We start from the raw sequence: 27,092 nt of genomic DNA, 5'->3' as shown, positions 1-27,092 counted from the left end.
TTAATAAATAAACATTTTAATGGAGTTTTATAATTTTTAAGGTTCTAAGTCTAGTAATACTATGAGTTTGAATACATACAAATTAATAATATTAACTAATTAGACTAAGAATTTTGGTAATTAAACTATAGGCAAAGAATTAATTCGTGTTGTTTGTTACTTGTTCTTCCTGCTAATGTACATTTGCTATTAATTATCCCTAAATGTTAAAGAGGGAAAACAAATTAGGTTAATTTATGCCTCATGATGCGTTCCGTTTAGTTTTTCTCTGACTCAAAAATAACACTACTTTCTGCCTAAAACAATAATTTTCATTTAAATTTTGGGCTACCTGGATATCTTGTGTCTCATGTAAGCAATTAATTAATGAAGTACTTTATGTTATAGACCAGGCCACACTGGATGACATGGAGAAGTCTGTGAATGATGATATGAAACGGATCATTCCTTGGATTCAGCAACTTAAGTGAGTTTATGTAGTTCAAAACTAAAAATGGAAACTTCTTTTGACAAGATAATATTTTCTTCTCCATCATTACTCTTGATCACCCACTATCCTTAATGTTTATGACATGAAACTTGAGTACCTTTTGGTACTTAGAATCTAAATTTTCTTGGAATAGGTCCAAGATGGCAGTGCTTTGTATCAAATTCCCCTCTAGAGCAAATATAGGTATGAAGGGCATGACACTCAGCTTTGATTCACTCAGCTTTGACACTCACATTTTCTCCTGTGCAAGCACTCTCCCAAATACTTACACAATGAATTTTATTGTATCTAGTGTTCTTTGCAGTAGAGTCTTATTTGCTCTTATCTGGGATAATCTTCATGGTATGAATCTACCAGCTGACACTTTCAGAGTAGTCATTTCTGCTTCTCTAATACTGTCATTCAGTTTGTCTCAGAATCCTTTGAATGCTTCAGACTGTTAAACTAAATAAAACTGAAAATGGAGCTAGAGATAATTGTGTGAGGTTTCATTACCACCCTGGTACACAAAGGTACCATTATGGCAACTCTAACAGACTCTTTTTAAATCGATAAAACAGAATTCCAAGGGATAAAAATAAATATCAGAGATTAAAACCAAACTGGCAAATGGCGGGGTGGGGGAGTGGGGGTGTGGCGGTGTGGGGCCAGACTGTTCAGTGGGATTTAAATACTTAAATCTTGATAATTCACATCTTGCATAACTTAACGCTTTTGGGCAGTTCCAGCTAGTAGAAATATAACCTAAAACCAGAAAGTCAAGTCCCAAAAGCTTTAAACTTATCAAATGTGTACCTATACTTAAACTCACATTATTTATAGGAAAGGTCCCCTGGTTGTCACTTACAGTGGTGCTTCTCAGATGATCTTTGGTGAATGACCAGTTTATCACTAATCTATCATGGGACGTTAAATTTTTTGAAATAACTATTGAAATATAATGTACATATCGTAAAATTCAACTGTTTTAAGTGTACAGTTCAGTGACTTGTATTAAATTTACTGAGTTTTGCAACCATAACCACAATCCAGTTTTAGAACAATTAGAACATTTCCGTTGCCTCAAAAAGATGCTCATTTACAGTTAATCCCCATTCCCAGCCTCAGCCCCAGGCAACTATGAATCTACTTTCTGTTTTTGTAGATTTTTCTTTTCTGGACATTTCATATAAATGGAATCATAAAGTATGTGGTCTTCTGTGACTGGCTTCTTTCATTTAGCATAATGTTTTGGGATTCATCCATGTTGAAGCATGTACCAGTACTCCATTCCTTTTTATGGCTAACTAACATTCCCTTGTATGGCTAGGCCACATTTTATTTATCCATTCATCAGTTGATGGACATTTGGATTGTTTCCACTTTTTTGGCTCTTATGAATAACACAGCTGTGAGTATTCATGTGCAAATATATGGCTAGACTTCTCATTCCACTAGGAATGGAATTACTGGATCATACAGTAAATTTAAGCTTTTAAAGAAGTTGCCATACTAGTATGCAAAGTAGTTGTGCCATTTTACAGTGACATCAGCAGTGTATGAGAGTTTCCATTTCTCTACATCCTTGTCAGCGCTCATTACTGTCTTTGACAGTGGCCATCCTAGTGAGTGGGACAGGTGTCTGACTGTGGTTTTTACTTACATTTTTTAGGGACTAATGGTGTTGGGCATCTGTTCATGTGATTACTTTTTTTTATAACATGCAATGAAAACAAATTCTAGAAAAAAGAATTGAAAAAACATGTTCAAAATATAAGCCTCCATTTTTTTTATTAGAGTGAACAGACATAAAATTGCATTTCAATACATAAAATCAGAACAAAAAATACAAGAAAAAAATTCAAAATCTATTTATTTTTCATTGAAAGTGAACATATACAGACAAGATACTCTTCACTCAAATTTGTTTTTCTTTTTTTTCTTTTTTTATCATCTTTATTGGAGTATAATTCCTTTACAATGGTGTTAGTTTTTGCTTTATAACAAAGTGAATCAGTTATACATATACATATGTTCCCATATCTCTTCCCCCTTGCGTCTCCCTCCCTCCCACCCCCCCTATCCCACCCCTCTAGGTGGTCACAAAGCACCGAGCTGATCTCCCTGTGCTATGCGGCTGCTTACCACTAGCTATATTTTACGTTTGGTAGTGTATAGATGTCCATGCCACTCTCACACTTTGTCACAGCTTACCCTCCCCCCCCCCCATATCCTCAAGTCCATTCTCTAGTAGGTCTGTGTCTTTATTCCTGTCTTACCCCTAGGTTCTTCATGACATTTTTTCCCCTTAGATTCCATATATATGTGTAAGCATACAGTATTTGTCTTTCTCTTTCTGACTTACTTACTCTGTATGACAGACTCTAGGTCCATCCACCCCACAACAAACAACTCAATTTCGTTTCTTTTTATGGCTGAGTAATATTCCATTGTATATATGTGCCACATCTTCTTTATCTATTCATCCGATGATGGACACTTACGTTGCTTCCATCTCCTGGCTATTGTAAATAGAGCTGCAATGAACATTGTGGTATGAGTTTGAGAAGGATAGGTATTAGCTCTTCTCTAAATGTTTGATAGAATTCGCCTGTGAAGCCATCTGTTCCTGGGCTTTTGTTTGTTGGAAAATTTTAATCCCAGTTTCAATTTCAGTGCTTGTGATTGATCTGTTCATATTTTCTATTTTTTCCTGATTCAGTCTTGGCATGTTGTGCATTTCTAAGAATTTGTCCATTTCTTCCAGGTTGTCCATTTTATTGGCAAAGAGTTGCTTTTAGTAATCTCTCGTGATCTTTTGTATTTCTGCAGTGACAGTTGTTACTTTTCCATATTCATTTCTAATTCTATTGATTTGAGTCTTCTCCCTTTTTTTCTTGATGAGTCTGGCTAACGGTTTATCAATTTTGTTTATCTTCTCAAAGAACCAGCTTTTAGTTTTATTGATCTTTGCTATCATTTCCTTCATTTCTTTTTCATTTATTTCTGATCTCCTCTTTATGATTTCTTTCCTTCTGCTAACTTTGGGGGTTTTTGTTCTTCTTTCTCTAATTGCTTTCGGTGCAAGGTTAGGTTGTTTATTCGAGATGTTTCCTGTTTCTTAAGGTAGGATTGTATTGCTATAAACTTCCCTCTTAGAACTGCTTTTGCTGCATCCCATAGGTTTTGGGTCGTCGTGTCTCCATTGTCATTTGTTTCTAGGTATTTTTTGATTTCCTCTTTGACTTCTTCAGTGATCACTTCGTTATTAAGTAGTGTATTGTTTAGCCTCCATGTGTTTGTATTTTTTACAGATCTTTTCCTGTAATTGATATCTAGTCTCATAGCGTTGTGGTCGGAAAAGATACTTGATACGATTCCAATTTTCTTAAATGTACCAAGGCTTGATTTGTGACCCAAGATATGATCTATCCTGGAGAATGTTCCATGAGCACTTGAGAAAAATGTGTATTCTGTTGTTTTTTGGATGGAATGTCCTATAAACGTCAATTAAGTCCATCTTGTTTAATGTATCATTTAAAGCTTGTGTTTCCTTATTTATTTTCATTTTGGATGATCTGTCCATTGGTGAAAGTGGGGTGTTAAAGTCCCCTACTATGAATGTGTTACTGTCGATTTCCCCTTTTATGGCTGTTAGTATTGGCCTTATGTATTGAGGTGCTCCTATGTTGGGTGCATAAATATTTACAATTGTTATATCTTCTTCTTGGATCGATCCCTTGATCATTCTGTAGTGTCCTTCTTTGTTTCTTCTAATAGTCTTTATTTTCAAGTGTTTTGTCTGATATGAGAATTGCTACTCCAGCTTTCTTTTGGTTTCCATTTGCATGGAATATCTTTTTCCATCCCCTTACTTTCAGTCTGTATGTGTCTCTAGGTCTGAAGTGGGTCTCTTGTAGACAGCATATATATGGGTCTTGTTTTTGTATCCATTCAGCCAGTCTGTGTCTTTTGGTGGGAGCATTTAATCCATTTACATTTAAGGTAATTATCGGTATGTATGCTCCTATTCCCATTTTCTTAATTGTTTTGGGTTCGTTATTGTAGGTCTTTTCCTTCTCTTGTGTTTCTTGCCTAGAGAAGCTCCTTTAGCAGTTGTTGTAGAGCTGGTTTGGTGGTGCTGAACTCTCTCAGCTTTTGCTTGTCTGTAAAGGTTTTAATTTCTCCATCAAATCTGAATGAGATCCTTGCTGGGTAGAGTAATCTTGCTTGTAGGTTTTTCTCCTTCATCACTTTAAATATGTCCTGCCAGTCCCTTCTGGCTTGCAGAGTTTCTGCTGAAAGATCAGCTGTTAACCTGATGGGGATTCCCTTGTGTGTTATTTGTTGTTTTTCCCTTGCTGCTTTTAATATGTTTTCTTTGTATTTAATTTTTGACAGTTTGATTAATAGGTGTCTTGGCGTGTTTCTCCTTGGATTTATCCTGTATGGGACTCTATGTGCTTCCTGGACTTGATTAACTATTTCCTTTCCCATTTTAGGGAAGTTTTCAACTATAATCTCTTCAAATATTTTCTCAGTCCCTTTCTTTTTCTCTTCTGCTTCTGGAAGCCCTATAATTCGAATGTTGGTGCGTTTAAAGTTGTCCCAGAGGTCTCTGAGACTGTCCTCAGTTCTTTTCATTCTTTTTTCTTTATTCTGCTCTGCAGTAGTTATTTCCACTATTTTATCTTCCAGATCACTTATCTGTTCTTCTGCCTCAGTTTTTCTGCTATTGATCCCATCTAGAGTATTTTTCATTTCATTTATTGTGTTGTTCATCATTGCTTGTTTCGTCTTTAGTTCTTCTAGGTCCTTGTTAAATGTTTCTTGCATTTTGTCCATTCTATTTCCAAGATTTTGGATCATCTTTACTATCATTATTCTGAATTCTTTTTCAGGTAGACTGCCTATTTCCTCTTCATTTGTTAGGTCTGGTGGGTTTTTATCTTGCTCCTTCATCTGCTGTGTGTTCTTCTGTCTTCTCATTTTGCTTATCTTACTGTCTTTGTGGTCTCCTTTTTGCAGGCTGCAGGTTCGTAGTTCCCATTGTTCTTGGTGTCTGTCCCCAGTGGCTAAAGTTGGTTCAGTGGGTTGTGTAGGTTTCCTGTTGGAGGGGACTAGTGCCTGTGTTCTGGTGGATGAGGCTGGATCTTGTCTTTCTGGTGGGCACGTCCACGTCTGGTGGTGTGTTTTGGGGTGTCTGTGGACTTATTATGATTTTAGGCAGCCTCTCTGCTAATGGGTGGGGTTGTGTTCCTGTCTTGCTAGTTGTTTGGCATAGGGTGTCCAGCACTGTAGTTTGCTGGTCGTTGAGTGAAGCTTGGTGTTGGTGTTGAGATGCAGATCTCTGGGAGATTTTCACCATTTGATATTACGTGGAGCTGGGAGGTCTCTTGCGGACCAGTGTCCTGAAGTTGTCTCTCCCACGTCAGAGGCACAGCGCTGACTCCTGCCTGCAGCACCAAGAGCCTTTCATCCACACAGCTCAGAATACAAGGGAGAAAAAGTAGAAAGAAAGAGGATAAAAGAAAATAAAGTAAGATAAAATAAAGTTATTAAAATAAAAATTATTAAGAAAAAAATTTTTTAAAAATGTAAAAAAAACCGGACGCACAGAACCTTAGGACAAATGGTGAAAGCAAAGCTATACAGACAGGGCTTCCCTGGTGGCGCAGTGGTTGAGAGTCCGCCTGCCGATGTAGGGGACACAGGGTCGTGTCCCGGTCCGCAAAGATCCCACATGCTGCGGAGCGGCTGGGCCCGTGAGCCATGGCCACTGAGACTGCGCGTCCGGAGCCTGTGCTCCACAACGGGAGAGGCCACAATAGTGAGAGGCCTGCGTACCGCAAAAAAAAAAAAAGCTATACAGACAAAATCTCACACAGAAGCATATGCATACACACTCACCAAAAGAGGAAAAGGGGAAAAAATAATAAATCTTGCTCTCAAAGTCCACGTCCTCAATTTGGGATGATTCGTTGTCTATTCATGTATTCCACAGATGCAGGGTACATCAAGTTGATTGTGGAGATTTAATCCGCTGCTCCTGAGGCTGCTGGGAGAGATTTCCCTTTCTCTTCTTTGTTCGCACAGCTCCCGGGGTGCAACTTTGGATTTGGCCCCGCCTCTGCATGTAGGTCACCTGAGGGCGTCTGTTCTTCGCTCAGACAGGGCGGGGTTAAAGGAGCAGCTGATTCGGGGGCTCTGGCTCACTCAGGCCAGGGGGAGGAAGGGGTACGGATGCAGGGCGAGCCTGCAGAGGCAGAGGCCAGCGTGACCAGCCTGAGGGCGCTGTGTGTTTTCCCAGGGAAGTTGTCCTTGGATCCCGGGACCCTGGCAGTGGCGGGCTGCAGAAGCTCCCGAGAGGGGAGGTGTGGATAGTGACCTGTGCTCGCACATAGGCTTCTTGGTGGTGGCAGCAGCGGCCTTAGCGTCTCATGTCCGTTTCTGGGGCCCGCGCTGTTAGCCCCGGCTCGCACCCGTGTCTGGAGCTCCTTTAAGCAGCGCTCTTAATCCCCTCTCCTCGCGCACCAGGAAACAAAGAGGGAAGAAAAAGTCTCTTGCCTTTTCGGCAGCTCCAGACTTTTTCCCGGACTCCCTCCCGGTTAGCTGTACTAGCCCCTTTCAGGCTGTGTTCACGCCGCCAGCCCTCTCCCTGCGCTCTGACCGAAGCCCGAGCCTCAGCTCCCAGCCCCGCCCGCCCCGGCGGGTCAGCAGACGAGCCTCTCGGGCTGGTGAGTGCCGGTCGGCACCCATCCTCTGTGCAGGAATCTCTCCACTTTGCCCTCTGCACCCCTGTAGCTGCGCTCTCCTCCGCGGCCCCGAAGCTCCCCCCCTCCCGCAGTCTCCGCCCGCGAAGGGGCTTCCTAGTGTGTGGAAACCTTTCCTCCTTCACAGCTCCCTCCCACTGGTGCAGGTCCCGTCCCTATTCTGTTGTCTCTGTTTATTCTTTTTTCTTTTGCCTTACCCAGGTACGTGGGGAGTTCCTTGCCTTTTGGGAGGTCTGAGGTCTTCTGCCAGCATTCAGTAGGTGTTCTGTAGGAGTTGTTACATGTGTAGATGTATATCTGATGTATCTGTGGGGAGGAAGGTGATCTCCGAGTCTTACTCTTCCTCCGTCTTCCGCCCGTAACTCACTCAAATTTTTTTTTTCTTCTGCAAAGTCGTAACAAAAAAGTTGAGTGAGGGCTTCCCTGGTGGCGCAGTGGTTGAGAGTCCGCCTGCCGATGCAGGGGACGCGGGTTCATGTCCCGGTCTGGGAAGATCCCACATGCCGCGGAGCGGCTGGGCCCATGCGCCATGGCCACTGAGCCTGCGCCTCCGGAACGGGAGAGGCCACAACAGTGAGAGGCCTGCGTACCGCAAAAAAAAAAAAAAAAAAAAAAGTTGAGTGAAATAGCAATCCCATATATGCTTTGAAAGAATATCTTGTATGTATTATTCACACATTTATAATTTATATATATTACATTTGTAATAGATTTAGGTTTTTAATGTGGCAAATGAGCTTGTTTCTGGTTTGTTGTAATTAATCTCGGTTGGACTGTTGATGATGAAAATCACAGGAGATAATGTGTATCTTAAGTGTTTCCATGGTTTTTTTAAAATAACATCCATAGTAGAGATACCAGTCTCACAAAGGTATGTTGATGAGAGTGGATGTAGAGATCTGAAAGCAGTTTTTGCAAGTTCAGAATATTCGTTTTTAACTGTCATCCAGAATGAGGCAAGTATTGGTGTATTTTAAAAATTTATTTTCATTGTTTTATTAATAGTTCTAGCAATTGATCCTGTGAAGCTGTAGTTAAATTTGTTTTTCAGGGTGAAAAAGCAGTTTCCAGATTCTATACATTTTGGGGGGTAATAGTTGACAAAGTGCCCTTAAAATATTATATTATTAAACATGGTTTTACTGTACATGACTAGTACATATTTTGTATCACATGTGGCTCACCACAGAAATGCAACAACATCCAAACTGGTCTGTGCCCTGTTACGCAAGGCAAGCCTAGTGATCGTGATCTTGGATGTTGTGGCACTGTTATGTTGCTATGAAAAGCTTCTATATTTGTATTCTTATATTTTGAGTTGTCTCATTGTGGATCAGTGAGAGTTTGTGTACCAATCATTTTATCCCTTTTTCACATATTATATGGTATCCTAGCCTCAAGGATAGACAGTCAGATAAAAGGAATAAGAGGAGTACTGTAGTAGAAGCATCAAAGTGAAATCTGGTGGCTTAACTGAGAGAGCGGGGAAGAAGGTAAGCAACACTTACTGGCACCTGCTAGGCATACCTGTCACTTTATATGCACAGTATAAAAACTGGGACTGAATATCTCCAGTGATACCAGAAAAATGAGATACTTCTATACTTATTGTTTGTTGTTCTATTTTGTTTTATAAACACTTCAGGCATTTTATAAAAGATGCTGAGATTAGTTTGTGCTGTCTTATAAAGCATAGGAAATCTTTCATCTCCTATAATAAACTGATACAGTGTCTCAGCCTTAATACTAGTTAATTCTACCTTATTAATTAAAATCCATTCACACTGCAGTTTAAACTCCTTAAACTAGAACTAGAACTAACAGTCCAGTACAAAACTAGAGGAATGATTCATCATTATGGTCATGTGTCCTTTTACTAGTTCAGTTAAATTTCATATTAATTGGTTTCTTAGTGGTCTTTAATCTATTTATAAATCAGTAGCGCACAGTTAATCAGAAAAGTCTATGATTTTGTGATTTGGATTATCTCTTTTAAGGTTTTGGCTTGGACAACAGCGTTGCAAACAATCTATAAAACACTTGCCTACAATAAGCAGTGAAACATTGCAGCTGTCCAATTATTCAACCCATCCTATTGGAAACCTTTCTAAGAATAAGCTGTTCATTAAACTTACCCGTCTTCCACAATACTACATCGTAAGTATGCAAAGGGGTGATTTGGGTGATCGAGTTCAGTAATTCTATTAGTATCTTGAATAATTTATTGTTTGGTTTAACTTGCAAACGTATTTTATTGGATATTTGAATTTTGTATGGTGATTCTCAACCCAGTAGAGGGGAGAGAGATGGTAGGGATGAGGGAGAGAGGAAAATCATGTCTGTAAGAAATTATATAATGATTAGGCAGGGTTGGTGAATATAAGGTATGCCCCTATCCCTCACCCTAGGATCTCTCCTGTAGTGAGGCCTAGTTTCTGCTTGGAATGAGGCATCTCTGTGTAAGAAAAAATTTGAAAGCAACTACTGTGAAGGTTTGGAGATGTTTTGGTGTTAGATAAACTTGTTTGGCTCTAATCAAATGTTAACTTGCATAACGCTGCCTTTTAAATATGGCTGACTAAAGTAGCTTTATTTTCTCATCCTTAATTGATTGAAGGCATATATATCCATTTTATTGATTGCACGTACCTTTCAGTACACTGTAAAATCCTCATTCCTTTTACACTCCAGATGTTTTCTAGTAGTTTCTTTGAGATCATTGGTTAAAATTTGAAAGAGTTTGAAATATGGACTCATATATTTTATAAATATATTTCCTGCTTGTAGAAATTTTTGTGTATACCAAGTAGCTATTTCTAGATAAGATTCTAAGGTGTTTGAAACAACTTAATTCAGGATTGTTGGTTGAAGGTAATGGGAGTGCATTTTTTTTAAGGTTTTAAGCTGTACTTTTAAAAGATACTGTCATAAAAAGGTAGCCTGATATATCTTAAGTTAGGGTTACTTATGTCGATGAATAAGTCTGTCATTGATGTGAAGTTCACTTTTTTCTGAATTCTAAAATACCAGCTGTGGAACTAGATCTGGCACGTGACAGAGGATTGTTGTTTCAGTTCTCTGTGAGCTGCCCGGTCTACATATGAAATGATATACATAATAATCAAACCTATGAACACACAAAGATCTTTTGTACCCAGCCACACACAGAAGTAAATGGTTATAATTTATTACTTTCTGACCTTATTTAGTATCAACAAAAAGCCAGGCTTTAAGCTTCAGTGACTAGTGATTTACTATAAAGCAATAATTTGTTTCTCATGGTTTAGACCAAAACTGAATGTATACTACTCTTCATCCTTCATCTTTCTCACTTAAGGATGATACGTTCATAGTAGTGGGAAGAACTACCATGGACATTAAGAACAGAGGAAAGTCTTCCTGCCTTTAAATGTCTTTCTGCTATTTTACTTTTGCCGGCTGTATTGAGATATAATTTATATACAGTACAAATTCAGATGTTTTAGTGTCTGAAGTTTAAAAAATGCATACAGTTTTGTAACTGCCATCATCCCCCAGAACTCCCGCATGCTCTCCTCTATAATCAGACCCTCCCCCCACTCTCATCTAGTGACCATGGACCTGTTTTCTGTCTCTGTAGATTTGCCTTTCAGTTTCGTTTCTTTCACTCAGCATAATGCCTTTGATTTTCATCCATATCGTTGTATATATGATAGTTCATGCTTTTTATTGCTGAGTAGTGTTCCATGGTATGGATGTATCACAGTTTGTTTGACCAGCCTCTCATTGAAGGCCATCTGGGTTGTTTCCAGTTTGGGGCAATTGTGAATAAAGCCGCTATAAGCCTTTGCATATAGATTTTTTTGTGAGCATAAGTTTTCTTTTGGATAAGTAACTAAAAGTGGGATTGTTGGGTCATACACTAAGTGTATGTTTAGCTTTATAAGAAACTGCCAAACTGTTTTCCAAAGTGGCCAGACCAGGGCTTCCCTGGTGGTGCAGTGGTTGGGGGTCTGCCTGCCGATGCAGGGGACACGGGTTCGTGCCCCGGTCCGGGAAGATCCCACATGCCGCGGAGCGGCTGGGCCCGTGAGCCATGGCCGCTGAGCCTGCGCGTCCAGAGCCTGTGCTAGCCGCGACGGGAGAGGCCACAACAGTGAGAGGCCCGTGTACCGCAAAACAAACAAACAAACAAAAAAAACAAAGTGGCCAGACCATTTTGCATTCCTGCCAGCAATACGTGAGAGTTCTAGGTGCTCTGCAATTCTTGCCAGCACTTGGTATTGTGATTTTTTTTTAAAAAGTTAGCTATTCGGGACTTCCCTGGTGGCTCAGTTGTTAAGACACAGGTTCGAGCCCTGGTCTGGGAGGATCCCACATGCTGCGGAGCAACTAAGCCCGTGCGCCACAACTGCTGAGCCTGCGCTCTAGAGCCCGTGAGCCACGGCTACTGAGCCCGCGTGCCATAACTACTGGAGCCCGTGCTCCACAAAGAGAAGCCACCGCAATGAGAAGCCCGCACACCACAATGAAGAGAAGCCCCCGTTCGCCACAACTAGAGAAAGCCCGCGTGCAGCAACGAAGACCCAATGCAGCCAAAAATAAATAAATAACTTAATAAGTTAAAAAAACCCATAAACCACAACAGTAATTTCTTAAAAAGAAATGTTATCCGTTCTGATAGATGTGTAGTGGTATCTTATTGTAGTCTTAATTTATGCTGCCCTGATGGCTGATGATGTTGAATATCATTTCATGTGCTAATTTGCCATCCGTATAGCTTTAGTGAAGTTCCATTTTACTTTTAATCCTTCCATTTCCTTAGGTGCCTCAGCGTTTATGCTTACGTGTTGACCAAACAATTTCCTGAAGAGAGTGTGTGGGGAGGAGGAGGTGGAGAGAAGGGAGGCAGGAACAGAGACATAAAAGTATGTGTTGGTCAAGAGCCTTGTCCAATGGCATTCATTTCTCTCACTTCTTAAAGTATTTAGGGGACTTTTAAATTTTAGGTAGACCTTGAAAATAGTAAGCTGTTATAGTGAGTAAGAGCAAGGTCTCTGGATCCAGACTTCTAGGATCAAAACGTATCACTTCTCAGCTCTGAGACCTTGGGCAATTAACCTAACTTTTTTGTGCCTCAGTTTCGTTATCAGAAAAATGAAGATAAGAATCCCTACTTCATAGAGTTTTTAGGAGGATTAAATGTGTTAACATCTGTCAAGTACTTAGGACAGTACGTGGCACACAGTAAGCTCTATATCAGTGTTAACTACTGTTGATGTTATTATCCTCACAGTGACTGTATATTTCAGTTGAAAAATCAGAGTTTATTTTTATATGCTTCCAAGTATGAGAGGTAGTTGTCATTTTTCTTCTGCCATAAGAGTGGAATTCTTAGGCTGTTTCATTGGTTAAGAGAGACAGCAGGGCAATTCAAAATAGATACCATTCTAGAAAATCTAGAAGACCTGCTGGACTTAAGCAGAAAATGTTTTCAATTTATAAGCTAAGGTATGAATTCAAGAACACCTAATGCTGATAGTCTAAATGTTCCATTTGCTCTAGTTTATGGTTGCATTTACTTTTATCATTGTTCTTTAGCCTGATCTATTTTTTTAGAAAACAAATTCCATATTTAATTGCAGTGCCTTTTTTTTTGAGATCATGACTGATTCGTCCTTGTTTAAAGAAAAAAGGCATCCACATTAGGTGTATAATTCTGAGCCCTACTTGATATAAGGAGGAAAATATCCAACACTTATCAGTTATGTCTCTGAGACTCATTTCTGATTTGGGGCCTTTTTTAGGTTGTGGAGATGTTGGAAGTTCCCAATAAACCCACACAGCTGTCATACAAGTACTACTTCATGTCTGTGAATGCTGCAGATCGTGAAGACAGCCCTGTCATGGCCCTCCTGCTGCAGCAGTTCAAGGAAAACATCCAGGAATTCGTTTATCGTACAAAAAACGGGAAGCAGCCTAGAAGCAGTACCAAGCGCAAGGTATGATCACATACAGAAATGAGCACAGGGTTTGCGTGTATGAACTTTGCTGTGCTCTTTAACCATTTTTAAATGGGAAAGAATTTGGTATGGTTTTTAAGATACTGAGCAGCAATAAGGTTTAGGTAACAAATGTCTATGTATTCTTGCAAATGTTTCTCTCTTAATTAATAATTATATACCATTTTCCAAAAGACAGCTTGTTAAATACATAATATTTACTACTAAATTTCCAGCGTTTAGGTCAATATTTGCTCAGTAAATATTTGTTGAATGAATTAACATTTGTTTTGGTTAACCTTGACTTTTGTTACAGTGGTACAACTGCCTTAACTAATTGCATCACATGTACTTTTTTTACCCACTTGTGTTCTTTACTTAAATTCTAGTTGTCTGATGATCTGTGTCCAGTAGAACCCAAGAAAACCAAACGATCAGGAGAAATGTGTGCCTTCAATAAAGTTCTAGCTCACTTTGTCGCTATGTGTGATACAAATATGCCATTTGTAGGACTTCGGTTGGAGGTAATTTGGGGTATCTAAGTAATTTTTAAATGCCTTGCTAAAGCTACATGAATTCCATTAGAACCAGATGGTTGTGATCACTTGTATATTTTGGGAGGGGTGGGGTTGAAATCACAGCATCTCGTGGTATACATGTAAAACATGACTTAAATTATTTCATCTCTCTGGTTCCAAATTGTGGGCCTTCTGTTCTTTGTGGAAATGGAAAGTAAATTCTTCTAGTTTAAAAAAAAAAAGACAACTTTTGAGAATTAACATCTTACTTGTATACCTCTTAGCATTATTTACCCTTTTAGAGATGGGTAGTTGATAAAGGGGTGGCTCCTTTTTCAGTGGGTGAAGCTGTCCATATTGCTTACTAATAAAATTGGGTTCCTTTCTGAGAAGCGGGTCAGAAAGAATATTAAACTAAATTTTTACTCTTTTCCTATGGAAGAAGCAATAGACTTATGCAGAGTTAGTGTCTTTCAAGAGTACACAATCGTGATATCCAGCATGATCCCCAAACATGAAAGTAAAGGGAGGTAACAGAACCTGCGTTTTTGTATTTCCAAAAAGGGCTTTGGCCAAGGATTGGCAGCCCTTAAAAGTAATACATCAAAACCTTAATTATTTCCCTCTAGTTTAAAGTTTTACTTTCTGTAAGACTCCTCCCCTCTGTAAATTATTGGGAATGAAGAAGAGACCTAGAAACATGGAAGTGGATTATTTCAGTTGGGCTGACGATGATAGTCTTGGGAAGACTTGTTGAAAACATTTTGATTCTTTAGAGCAGGAATCAACAGACTTTTTCTATAAAGGGCCAGATGGTAAATATTTTAAGCCTTTGTGGGTCATAGTCTTTTATTACAGCTTTTCAAATCTGCTGTTGTAGTGTGAGCCAGCCATAGTTGATATTTAAACAAATGAGTGTGGCTGTGTTCCAGCAAAACTTTATTTACCAAAACAGGCAGTGGCTGGATTTGGCCCATGAGCTGTTGTATGCCAACCGCTGCTTTATAGGGTTTTGGGATCTGAAGGCCGAGAATAAGGTGTGAAATTGTGAGGAGCAGCAGTAGCCCAGAAAATCCAAGCCCAGAAATAGGCTAAAGTAGATACTTATGTCCACAACGTCCCCGCTCCTAGAACTGTAAGCTTGACGGATGTCCTCTTGTCTGGGAACTGGCCAAAGCTCCAAAACTGTGCGGTGTCCGTGCTTGTATCTACTTAACTGTGTTGTTGGGCTTTTTCATCGTGCCATGTGGATTGGTTACATGAATGTCATTCAGTTACTCCCTTGGCAGTGGGAAGGGAGGCTACATGATGCCCAGGGGCAGTGTAATGCCTCATTCATTGTCTGCTGTCTTCCCCATTACCCACAGGCTAGAAGTTGCAAAAGCTTGTGTCTTCGTAGTGTCCCTATAGACACCTGTAGGCATATGGCCTCTGTCCCCCTTCCCTGTGCTCCTATACCTGTTGCACACATAGGCCATGGAACATTCTGTAGTAGTCTACTGAACTCAGTCAAGCTCTTAAAAACGTAACTTTTTCTTCTCTCAATGAAAAAGATATGTTAAAGGTAAAAGCAAGCACATTTTCTGCTTAAAGTAATTTATATTGAGATGTGAATAACTAAATCTAGTCTTACCAGGAATGTTTATATTTCTGATCCATAGAAGAGAAGCCCTCCCACACTTTGCTTCCTTTTGAATCTGGACCCCTCCTGCCTATTTGGTCAGCAGCTATTTTCCTAAACCTCTGCTCTTCCCAGGCCCAAAGAGCAGGGCTCAGTGAAATGCTTAGGGCTGCTTTAAATCCTTTCTGGAACAAGGTGGGTATAAATAAATAAATACTCTGTCAGAGAAGGCCTGGGAATATGTGCTGAAGGCAGGCATTTCTTTGCTAGATCAGATGACTTCCTGGCATACCCAAATAACCTGTAGTTCCACTGATAAGGTCTCAGGCACTATCCCTGCATTTATCTTTTTAACTCATTTACTGAATCCTCCAATTGGGAATGATATCTCACTGGGTAAATGCATAAAGTGGAAATCTTTTCTTCTTGGGTTTCACGGAGGAAATAGTTGTTAAAAATAAAAATGTATTCCAGAAAAGTGATAAACGGAAAAATATTGTTTGTGGTTAAAAATGAGATGTGGCTATGACTCGAACTTTGTTTTCAAACAAACATAATTGAATCACACAAGAAAACCAGTCTTATTTGGTTTCCCAGGAAATCGGATGATGGGGCACAATGCTCATGCCTAATACGTTGTCAGTTTGGGACAGAGTGACTCTAGTACAGACGCCACGAGAATAGAGACAGTAGTACTTAGAAAAGGTAGTTTCCTTTGTCAAATTGGTGGTCTGACGTAACTGTGCTTTTCTGTTTCCAGCTGTCCAATCTGGAGATTCCACATCAAGGAGTGCAAATGGAAGGTGATGGCTTCAGTCATGCGATTCGCTTATTGAAGTAAGTCCCTGTCACGTGTCTGACTTGGTGCCACACACTGCAGCCACACTGCCAGTGCTGCCCCTCTCCTTCCGTGAGTCAGCATAAAGCCGAGTTCAGAACCTGCGGATGTCACAGATTTCTGCATGGAATTACTACAGTCTGGGGGAGCGTTCTCTTTCACCTGCCAAGTGGAGATCCAGCAGCACTTGGTATTTTAGGATGTCTTTCCTCTGGCTTATCTTTCATTCATTCAGCAGGTGTTTACTGAGTGTGAGTATGTGTCAGCCTTGAATTCTGAAAGGGCCCTTCAGGATGCTGTGGGTTCACATAGCAGGGGGATCTGGGCCAGTTCAGAAGTCAGGAAGGGTATCCCTGAGGAAGTACCAGTTGTACATAGACTGAAGGAGAGGTGAGAATTAGCCAGAGGAAAGGGAGCTAGAATGGGTGTGGGCACCCCTAACCAGAAGGAATAACTGCGAAAATGAAGGCTTAGAGGGAAGAGAAAGCTCGACATCCTGGAACTGAAGGAAGTTGGGCGTGGCAGGAGTTAGGAGAGATGAACCTAGAGACGTGAGCAGGAAGGGGTCAGATCCTGTAGGGTCTTGGTAAGTGTCCTTAAGGAATTTAGACTTTACCACAATGGCAGTAAGAAGCCATCAGATGATTTTAAGCAGAAACTGACATCATTAGATAGGTGTTTTTGAAAGCTCACCCTGATAGGGGAACAAGACTGAAGTAGCAAAACTAGTTGCTGAAATGGTTCACACCAGAGTTCTTAGTAGCTTGGACCAGAGAAAGTTCCATAAGGACTTAGGGGACGAAATCTTAAGGGGTTGGTGATTAGATTGATGTCGAAGGTGAGAAAGAGGAGAAGGTGGCAAAGATAACTCTTAGTTTTATCTTGGGCAAATGATGGATGACAGTGATGTTTTCCAAGACGGGACCGAAGATGTGAGTTTGAAGGGGCTTTGCTAAGTTTGAGGTGCCTAGACATCCCTTTGGGCAGGCAGGGTTGTGTCTCAAGCCCAGGTGACTGGTCTGGGCAGGAGAAGTAAATGAGTCGGTACCAAGGTGAAAGTAATCGAGCTGGGATAGTAACTTAGATCACCAGGAAAGAGCACGCAGAGGGAGATGGGCAGAGGGCTTGGTTCTAAACGGGTAGAGGACAAGGGGGCCAAAGGATGCTTAGAGGGAAAACTAAGGCAGCGTGTGTGATTTATAAGGTGACCAGGATGGACTTGCAAAGCTAGAATGCCATTTAAGAGATCACCCTTTTTGGTGCACAAAGCAGTTTTCTTTTTTGGACATTTGTATTGTTTATTAGACGTTGCTTAATAATATAAATCATAGAAGCAATTTTTATTGAATTCCTGTCTGCCAAGACATGGCGGCTCTGCAATTTGAGCCAGCGGGGCTTTAATTTTTGTTACTTGGGAATCAATTTGCCCTGTGGAAGGTGGGAAGGACTCGCAGATAGCGTGCACTCCACCCATGTGTCATGGTGCTCACGTTAGATAAAGAGTTGAAGAACTAGAATAGCTGCCCTGCCTGGTTACCTTAATGCCATCTCCACAAAAAGCTTTCTGGGGAGAGAGCTGGTCTTAGAATAGACATCAAAAGGAAAATGTAAAACTTTTAATTAATTTGCCTTTGGTTTTATATTACTTCTGCCTAAAGTATAGGGTTTTTTTCTTTTTATACTCTTTTTGACAACTGTAGATTAATAGATGATAACATTTGTGTTCTAGTCTCTTAGTTATATTTTTCATGTTTTGCAAGAATCTTAAAATATCTTGCTCTCGGCATTTTTACAAAAGACATTTCAGTCCCCTTTATTCTTGAACTCAAGAGAATTCATTATAGTCCTTACGTGGAGAGGAAGCACTTCATATTTTTTAATCTTCACTTTACAATAATTTTTGAGAAAGTCTTTACTATATCCTGGCTATTGTTTCCTTTATTTAAAACTTAAAAGGAAAATATATAGAAATGGATAAAGAGATCTGTTTGGTACAAGCTGTCCGTTATCGGGGGAAGGAAAAAATAATAAATGTCTAAATATGATTTTATTAAATTAAAATCTGGGATAGATCTAATTATAATTAGTAAGTAATTGCTCCAATTCATTTAATCTTCAGAAACTCTTCTTTTAAGCCTTTAGTCCTAGGTATATTCATATTAAATGGGAGTATGACTTCAAAGCTTTAAAATTGAGCATAGTTTTCTCCTCTTTGCTAAAAAATATGTTCTGTTCTTGTTCAGCTTATCTCCTTGAAAATCTGTTGAGCAGGCCTTCTTGCTGTATCTCTGAAAATATGGTAAACACCTTAGACTGCTCTGGTTCATGGGCCTGTTGCCTTGTGCAAACTCAAGAGCCTTGATCCCACCGCTCAGATGACACAGTCTCAAGAGCAGCATGCTCGCAGTGCCTTGTTTTGAGCTCTTAAGCAAACTTTCCACCCTCTCCTGAACTAACATTACAGTAATGGGCAGTGGTGCTGGTCCTCCAGCCACGCCCACAAGGTTTTTTCATCTCGTGATTCGTTTGCCTCTGGTAGCTTATGCAAGTAATGCACAGGCCCAGCTCTTTTTTGCAAGTTGTGTGACTCGGCTTGTCAGTTATGCGACTGAGTCCTGCATATGCACGTGCAATCTATATAAAATCCACCCCACTTTCCTTGTAGGTGCAGTTGTGCTGCTTTTACTAGCACTTTCAGTGATCTTCCTCCCCACTTTCGCACTGTGGGGACATAACGTGGTTACTGATGTTTGTAAAATCCCTCAGAACGAAACTGACACGCAGCACGTGATGGCGGAGAAGGAGCAGTGCTGATACACATCTGCCCTAGAAGACCAGAGCTTACTTTTCTAAATTTGTTCAGTATTCAGAATTACAGGAGAAAAATCAGTCAGGAGTAGCTGTTTAGATCAAAAAACTTTTTTGAAATGATAGAAATTTTCAGATATGTTAAATCCATTGTCCGGGGAACATCTTCCTCGGTTCTTAATTTTTGGCAAATATATTGAATAATAGTATTTTGTGTTTGTAATGATTTTGTCAGGTTTCCTTTTGGGGGAACCTGTTTTTTTTTTTTTTTCCACCTCACATGATCATGCAGGGAGGATTAAAGTTATTGTTATTTCTCTCTGTTACATGTATAACCTTAAAAGCAAGTACATATTTTGCAGGTTCCTTGAAATAAAGCCAATTATATCGGTATCACAGATTAAGAAAGTGACATAGAATGCATTTTCAGGGTCGTGTTGTCCCTGAGAACATAAATTGGAAGGAGTCTTACTTAATTCTTACTTCCAAACATGCTGACTTCTATGTGTTCATTTTCTAACCAGATGGATTTCATGAAATACCTATTTTATGTGAAAGAAGGATAATGTACTGCATTTATATTTTCAAAATCAGGATTTAAAAAATCTATCTGAATTGGCTGCTTTATAACTACTGTGGCTTAGAGGTACATTTTGAGGGGTAAGGGCAGGCAAAAGTCTTCAGTATACCCGAAGTTCGAAGCATATGTGCAGTGTATGCGATTTCTATAATAACTACCCGAAATAATGTTGGACAGAATCTTCTTGGTAGTGAGTGATAACAAGTATGTAGTATGAAATACTAACTTTTGAAAAAACTTTAAAACCTGTACTTTTTTTTTTTTTTTTGCGGTACGCGGGCCTCTCACTGTTGTGGCCTCTCCCGTTGCGGAGCACAGGCTCCAGACGCGCAGGCTCAGTGGCCATGGCTCACGGGCCCAGCTGCTCCACAGCATGTGGGATCTTCCCGGACCGGGGCACGAACCCGTGTCCCCTGCATTAGCAGGTGGACTCTCAACCACTGCGCCACCAGGGAAGCCCAAACGTGTACATTTAAAACAAGCTGTGGTGGAATTTTTAATTTACTGAGAAAATTTCAGTACATTAATTCTATTTTTATGCAACCTGGATAACTTTCTTTCCCCCTACAGATTTTATTTTTTACCATATACAATCTCTGTCTCTTTTTTCTCTCTTAAATTGTTTATTCTAGGTCAGTGGTTCTCAACCTCAGGGCAGTGTTCCCTGCCAGGGAACATTGAGCAATGTTTGGAGATATTTTTGGTTCTCATTAACTGAGAAGAAGGGGTGGGAGGTGCTACTGGCAGCTGGTAGGTAGAGGCCAGGGTAGGATAACCTGCACAGGAAAGCCCTCCACAGCAAAGAATTCTGCAGCCCAGGATGTCAATATTGCCGACCCTGAGAAAGCCTGGTCTAGGTGTTATATCTGAATGAGAGGCCTGAACCCAAATTCCATATTTCTAGTTATATTTGTTGTTTTTTGCTGATTTTGATAATTATTATACCAAGTCTGATAATTAACTCACCTTCCCTGTGAGTTAAAGGGTAATGTGTAATTAAATATTATCTCATTATTTCATCCATTACTGAAAAAAACAGCCAAAATATATTACCTCATCATGTTTTATGACAAATAAGATAGTTCATAAAGTTGCAAGAGATGGGTATTTTAAGACACCGAAGCTAATACATTCCTCTTGTATATGTGGTATATATAAGTGACAGTATGTATGTTAAATGAGTTGATACATGTGTAGCCCCATCACAGTGAGTTACCTCTACAGAGGAGGAGGGGAGAAGGTGGGGGGAGATAACGAACCTGAAATTTTGTCATGGCAGTCAGTGAGCAAGACTTGGTTTTACTGCAAGGAGAAACTAACATATATGAATACCTGCTGTATCAGCCACCATAAGTACTTTATATATATGTTTTGTCATGTTTTAAAATCAGAGACCCATAAGGTAGTTATTTATCTCCATCTTATAGTTGCAAAACTGCAATTCAGAGAGGTTGAATGTGGCTGAGTCAGAATTAGAATGCAGGTCCCTTACTCCAAAGCCCTTGTTCTTTTCACTGTGTCATCCTGACTTCAAAGAGTGGTCTTAAAAATATTTTGTTCTCCTTAGCTTTTCCTTGAGGATGTTCTAGGTAGATTTCATAGAAAGCCAGTATCTTTGATTTTCTGAGAAATTGTGGTCTTTTCTAATAACAAGATTAAGGATGAAGGCGAGCATCACTGTTAAAATGAGAGTCCTAATCCATATTGATATGAATGGAAGTGGGTTAAATGCTATTAACTGCTGTGAATTGTTTCCTTCTCTTGCAGAAGCTGCCTAGTAGTGGACTTTGAACCAAAGCTCTAATATGCTACCCTGCCTGTCATTGTGTAGATTGTGCTTTTGTCTTTCTGTGATACGAAGTACACTTCATATGCTGTCTTTCATCACCAGAATTCCTCCCTGTAAGGGTGTAAATGAGGAAACGCAAAAGGCTCTGGACCGCTCTCTTCTTGATTGCACTTTCCGATTACAAGGTAGAAATAACCGCACCTGGGTGGCAGAGTTAGTGTTTGCAAATTGTCCACTTAATGGCACCTCTACCAGGGAGCAAGGTGAGATGCTTCACACACTTTGTCTTTGCATATTTCTGGGTTGTTTTTTGTATTGATTACTATTAATCTTTTCTTTTAATCTGTAGGACCATCCCGGCATGTTTATCTGACATATGAAAACCTGTTGTCTGAACCTGTTGGTGGTAGAAAAGTGGTTGAAATGTTCCTTAATGACTGGAATAGCATTGCACGATTATATGAGTGTGTGTTGGAATTTGCACGTTCTCTACCAGGTACAAGTGATAATCTTCCTTTGGTGCGGAGGGAGGGGGGGAAGCATCCGCCACCGCCTTTTTTAACTGAGGAAGTGAAACATGCACGTTGTAAAAAAAAAAAAAAAAAAAAAAAATCATCAGTCTATCCCCGAGAGACAGCCACTGTGATGATTCGTATATATTGAGAAATTTTAACACACAGGTATACCAGATTATAATAATAGTGCTTATTGAGAGTTTACTGTGTGCCACACAATGTAATAAACGCTTGTATTAACTCATTCACTCCTCACAGTCACCCTATGAGGTAATTTATCATCCCTCATTTCACAAATGAAGAAAACAAGTCACAGAGACTTAAGAAACTTGCTGAAGTTCACGTAGCTAGCAAAGGGCAGAGCTGGAATTGGAACCCATAAACCACTATGCTATACTGCTTCAGTACATCTCTGCCCCTGCCCTGGCCCCCTTTTGTCGAAATGGAAATTGAAGCCTACTACCTACTTATTTATTTCTTCTTATTACTATTGTCAACCAACTAAGTAAACTATTAGAAATGCTTTCAGCTTTTTTTTCTTTTTAAGAAATTTTTCTTTTTCTTTTTTACATTTATTTTTGGCTGCGTTGGGTCTTCATTGCTGCGCGTGGGCTTTCTCTAGGTGCGGCGAGTGGGGGCTACTCTTTGTTGCGGTGCACGGGCTCCTCATTGCGGTGGCTTCTCTTGTTGTGGAGCACGGGCTCTAGGCGTGCAGGCTCAGTAGTTGTGGCTCGCAGGCTCTAGAGCGCAGGCTCAGTAGTTGTGGCGCATGGGCTTAGTGGCTCCGCGGCATGTGGGATCTTCCCGGACCAGGGCTCGAACCCGTGTTCCCTGCATCGGCAGGCGGATTCTTAACCGTTGCACCACCAGGGAAGCCCTACTACCTACTACCTATTTATGCTGTTACTATCTTTTCTCCTTTCTTTTTTTTTTTTTTTTTAAACTAAGTTATATATACAGAGACCTTTCTATCTAGGCATATACTATTGCCAAGATGCCCTCTTTTTCAAATATATATTTTAAAATTTCGTATGTATAATCTTAAACTTTTTTGTTTTCTTTCTGTTTAGACATACCCACTCATCTAAACATTTTCTCAGAAGTTCGTGTTTATAATTACCGAAAACTTATCTTGTGTTATGGAACCACCAAGGGAAGTTCAGTAAGTCTATGAATTAATTAAAACTAAAGTTCCTCGGGGATGGGGTGGCGGGGGCGGGAGCGGGAGGAGCTGTGGGGGTTCCCGGCGACGGCGGCGGCTGCGGCTGCGAGGAGGAGGCGGAGAAGCCGCCTGGCTGGTGGAGATGACTCCTGTGGGGGAGTTGGGGTGGAATCCCCAGGAGGGGCTCCACCTCTTCAGATGGGGTGGGGATTGCCTGAGTGCGAAGCGTAGGCGAGGGGGTTCCCTGGACGGGTTAAACACTCCGTTTGTGGGGATTGGGGCGTTTTGGCAACGGTGAGTGGAGGTCAGAGGGGTTTCCAGGGGTCTCAGGGTGTCTGCTTGGCGGGGTGGGGGGGTGGGGTGCACAAAAAACCCCAAAAAAACTAAAGTTCCTCTCATATATCTTTAAAAACTCAAGAATTCAAAAATTATGAAAACTTTCTTGAAATAATTGAGGGTTCAAGTAAAAATTAGGGATAAAATGGTAAATTTTAAATACTTTGTTGATAAAAAATATACTATAATGCTTAACTCTTTAAAATTGAAAACAAAAACTATACCCTCTTTGGAGTATGTATTCTTGAAGAGTTTTGGGCAAGGTAATATACTTTTGGTATTTATGGGGTTTTTTTCCTTCACTGATTTCAAATCTGCTTAGCAGCGTGATTACTATAATGAAGATTATATATGAATGGTCTTGAACAGTGTGGTATGTCTGTGCTTTTAGTCACATGGTTGTTAACATTATCTGATCCTGTATTAATCTTGAAGGTATTCCCCATAATCTGTAGTTTCTTATTTTTTTTCCCCACCCCATATATAAAGTCCTAGAAATTTAGTATATAAATTCAGCCAGCTAGCTTCTTTCTGGACTCTTCCACATAAAGTAATATCAGAAATTACTTGAGTGTTTTAAAATCTGTTAACCGAAGGTGGCATCTGTTGGGGCTGGCTTCCTTTTCCCTTTAATACGGTACTCACCTAGGGGGTGACTCTTATTCCGTTCAAGAGAAAATGGAAAAATAAGAAACAATGACAATTTTCAAATAAAGTTTAATCAAAATTTTTTCTTTAGCACCTTCTCTTTCTGTTTTATTTAGTAGAAGTGGTCTGTCTAACACACACATACTCAGTGAATGTCCATAGGGACAGCACATCTGCAGTTTACAGGGTCTCATGAGTTGCTTCCAAAAAAGACCTCATTTAGATCTTTGGCATTTTGCCTTACTGTTTAAACATTATTTTTTCTTCTGATTGACTCCGTTCCTTTCTCGGTTTCTGAAACATGTAATCTCTTTGATTTAGATTAGTATCCAGTGGAATTCCATACATCAGAAATTTCACATTTCTTTGGGAACTGTTGGTCCAAACTCAGGATGCAGTAACTGTCACAATACCATTCTCCATCAGCTTCAAGAAATGTTCAACAAAACACCAAATGTGGTTCAGTTATTACAGGTAATTAAGTTCATTTTCTATTTAAAATAAGACTCAGTGTTAGTGTCTCGTGTAAAACTCCTCAAAAAATCATGTGGACTTGGGGGCTTCCCTGGTGGCGCAGTGGTTGAGAATCTGCCTGCTAATGCAGGGGACACGGGTTCGAGCCCTGGTCTGGGAGGATCCCACATGCCGTGGAGCAACTGGGCCCGTGAGCCACAACTACTGAGCCTGCGCATCTGGAGCCTGTGCTCTGCAACAAGAGAGGCCACGACAGTGAGAGGCCCACGTACTGCGATGAAGAGTGGCCCCCGCTTGCCACAACTAGAGAAAGCCCTTGCACAGAAACGAAGACCCAACACAGCCAAAAATAAATAAATTAATTAATTAAAGTACCCTTAACTAAAAGGAAAAAATCATGTGGACTTAACTTATCTTTAACGACGAAAGTTTTTATGGAATGTGCCAGAAGGACATTGTCTCGTTTGTGACGATTTTACGTTGAAAATTCTGAGGTTTTAGCAGAAACTGGCTGCTCTCACTGCATTTGTTCCTTGTAGGTACTGTTTGATACTCAGGCTCCATTGAATGCCATCAACAAACTGCCCACTGTGCCGATGTTGGGCTTGACCCAGAGAACCAACACTGCCTACCAGTGCTTCTCCATCCTGCCGCAGTCGTCCACCCACATCAGACTGGCCTTCAGGAACATGTATTGCATTGATATATACTGCCGGAGTCGAGGCGTTGTGGCAATACGCGATGGGGCCTATAGTCTTTTTGATAATAGCAAGTTAGTTGAAGGTTTTTATCCTGCACCAGGACTCAAGGTAATGGACTTCAGTGTTTACAGCATTAGTAAACATAAATGTGATCTCTAAAACAATTCCTTCGAGGGGGAAATAACGGGGAGGAAAAGCAACAAATTCCTGTTTAAATTTAATGAGTAGCCATGTTAATTCATCATCTCTGCAACTTCATTCTGAAGGAGCTAGAACTTCTGGTAAAGTGCTGTGCCTAGGTATATGAAATGATAAGATGTCCTTCCTTTTATTTCCTTACCATGTAATGAGTGAAGATACTAAAGAGAGTCCTATTTGCTCTTTGGAGCTTCAAGGAACTTTAAAAGTAGTCTTTATCAGTGAATATTGAAAAGCTTTGTTCATCAGTTCAGCTGTGATACTTTTTTTAAAATGTAGGGTCTTGGGCCACAACCCCTGGAGATTTTGGTATGACAGCTCAGTTGTATGTTCTTATAGTTTAGAGTCAAATAGTTCCAAATGGCCTGTTTTGAAAATTAGTCCCAGTCTTGCCAGTTTCCTACGCTGTTTTCAACTCTTATACAGTATAGCTCATTCTCTTGGTATTTACATCCTTACCTCTAAATAGCATGCTTTCATTGCTCTTTGCTGACTTCTTAGTTGAGGGCATTATCTGACTCTTGTAATGGAAGATGAGGATTTAATTCTTTTTCAGTTCTTTCTCATATGCCCCTTCCCCTTTTCAGGCTGCTCCCAGTACCGATTCATCTTCTTTCTTTCCTCCAACCTTGTGATATGGTTAGGTAGCAATTTAGGTAATTTTTCAGTGTTCACATTATTATGAGTATTTAACACTATTCTACCAAGCTTACTATGATTACTTTTCCTTTCTTACTCAGCATTTATTTTCCTGGGAACTATTAATTAACTTTTTTGTTTCTTAGCTCTCTCTGTACTTATCACTAACTCAACCTTAAAGTCTCCCATGTATGTAACTCTCCCCTCAGTACGTTCACAAATCAGATACCTTACCAGTTTCATCTTGAAGACATCTCTTCCACAGTCCTCTGAACTCCAGTCTGGAATGGTAGCGCTCCAGACCTTTTGCCCAGTTTTGATTTAGGAATCTGCAGAAGGGTGGTGAAGCAGGAGATTCCTTCACTTCTCTCCTGTGTTGCATGCCCTGTGGCTTGGACCCCACATCTTGTTCTTGGTTTACTTCATTGTTTTGGTGGAATACTTTCTATGTAGCTCCCTGGGAGAAGATACACGGGAGGTTAATTTGAGACCTTGTATGTCGGAAAGCATCTTTAGTTTAGCGTCATCTAGTTGAGAGAGCGGCTAGGTGTAGAATTCTAGGTTGCAGTCATTTTCTGGGAGAATTTGAAGGCATTGCCCCATTGTGCCCTAGCTTCTGTTGTGACCATTGAGACATTTCATCCTGTTCCAGTTCTTGAACCTTATGTGACTAAGTGGACTCTTTCAGTCTGGAAACTTACATCCTTTTGTTGTGGGGAATTTCCTTGTGCTCTTCCTCGAGTCTTTTCCTTTGTGTTCACTGTTAGCTCTTTCTGCTACCCCTGCTATTCTGAAGTTGGGCATCCTGGACTTATCCTCTAATTTTCTTATCTTTCCTGTTTTTTATCTCTCTGTTTCTGGGAGATTTCCTTTTTTTGTTTTTTTCCAATCCTTCTATTTTTCATTTCCATCAAGAATTTTTTTTTTTGCCATCTTTTAAAAAAATTCCGAGAGCTCTTTTTGATTCTGAAAGTTCATTTTATGACGTCCTGTTCTATATGGCTGCATTATCTTCTCTTACCTCTTCCTACATAATCTCCAT

General features: G+C 40.2%; 1 protein-coding gene across 5 annotated transcripts in view; it reads left to right on the top strand.

Annotated features, from left to right (window-relative positions):
* Positions 1–27,092, top strand: part of MED14 (mediator complex subunit 14) — a 75,282-nt gene that overhangs the window by 23,697 nt on the left and 24,493 nt on the right. For 4 of the 5 annotated variants that reach the window (XR_007474833.1, XM_033408562.2, XM_004281351.4 and 1 more), the window contains exons 12-21: positions 388–466; positions 9,240–9,399; positions 13,029–13,223; positions 13,613–13,747; positions 16,123–16,199; positions 21,480–21,640; positions 21,727–21,873; positions 22,963–23,054; positions 24,360–24,512; positions 25,052–25,321. Coding sequence is in view for 4 of the 5 variants with exons in the window: in XM_033408562.2 (XP_033264453.1) it covers positions 388–466; positions 9,240–9,399; positions 13,029–13,223; positions 13,613–13,747; positions 16,123–16,199; positions 21,480–21,640; positions 21,727–21,873; positions 22,963–23,054; positions 24,360–24,512; positions 25,052–25,321 (1,469 nt within the window). In the remaining variant the exon portion in view is untranslated. The remainder of the gene's footprint in view (positions 1–387; positions 467–9,239; positions 9,400–13,028; positions 13,224–13,612; positions 13,748–16,122; positions 16,200–21,479; positions 21,641–21,726; positions 21,874–22,962; positions 23,055–24,359; positions 24,513–25,051; positions 25,322–27,092) is intronic. The other variant, XM_033408563.2, reaches the window with a different exon arrangement.

Source organism: Orcinus orca, chromosome X (assembly GCF_937001465.1).
Source record: "Orcinus orca chromosome X, mOrcOrc1.1, whole genome shotgun sequence".
In the NCBI taxonomy this organism is placed as follows: domain Eukaryota; kingdom Metazoa; phylum Chordata; class Mammalia; order Artiodactyla; family Delphinidae; genus Orcinus; species Orcinus orca.
The sequence above is the reverse complement of the archived record's forward strand: the minus strand, read 5'-3'. Positions and strand labels throughout refer to the sequence as shown.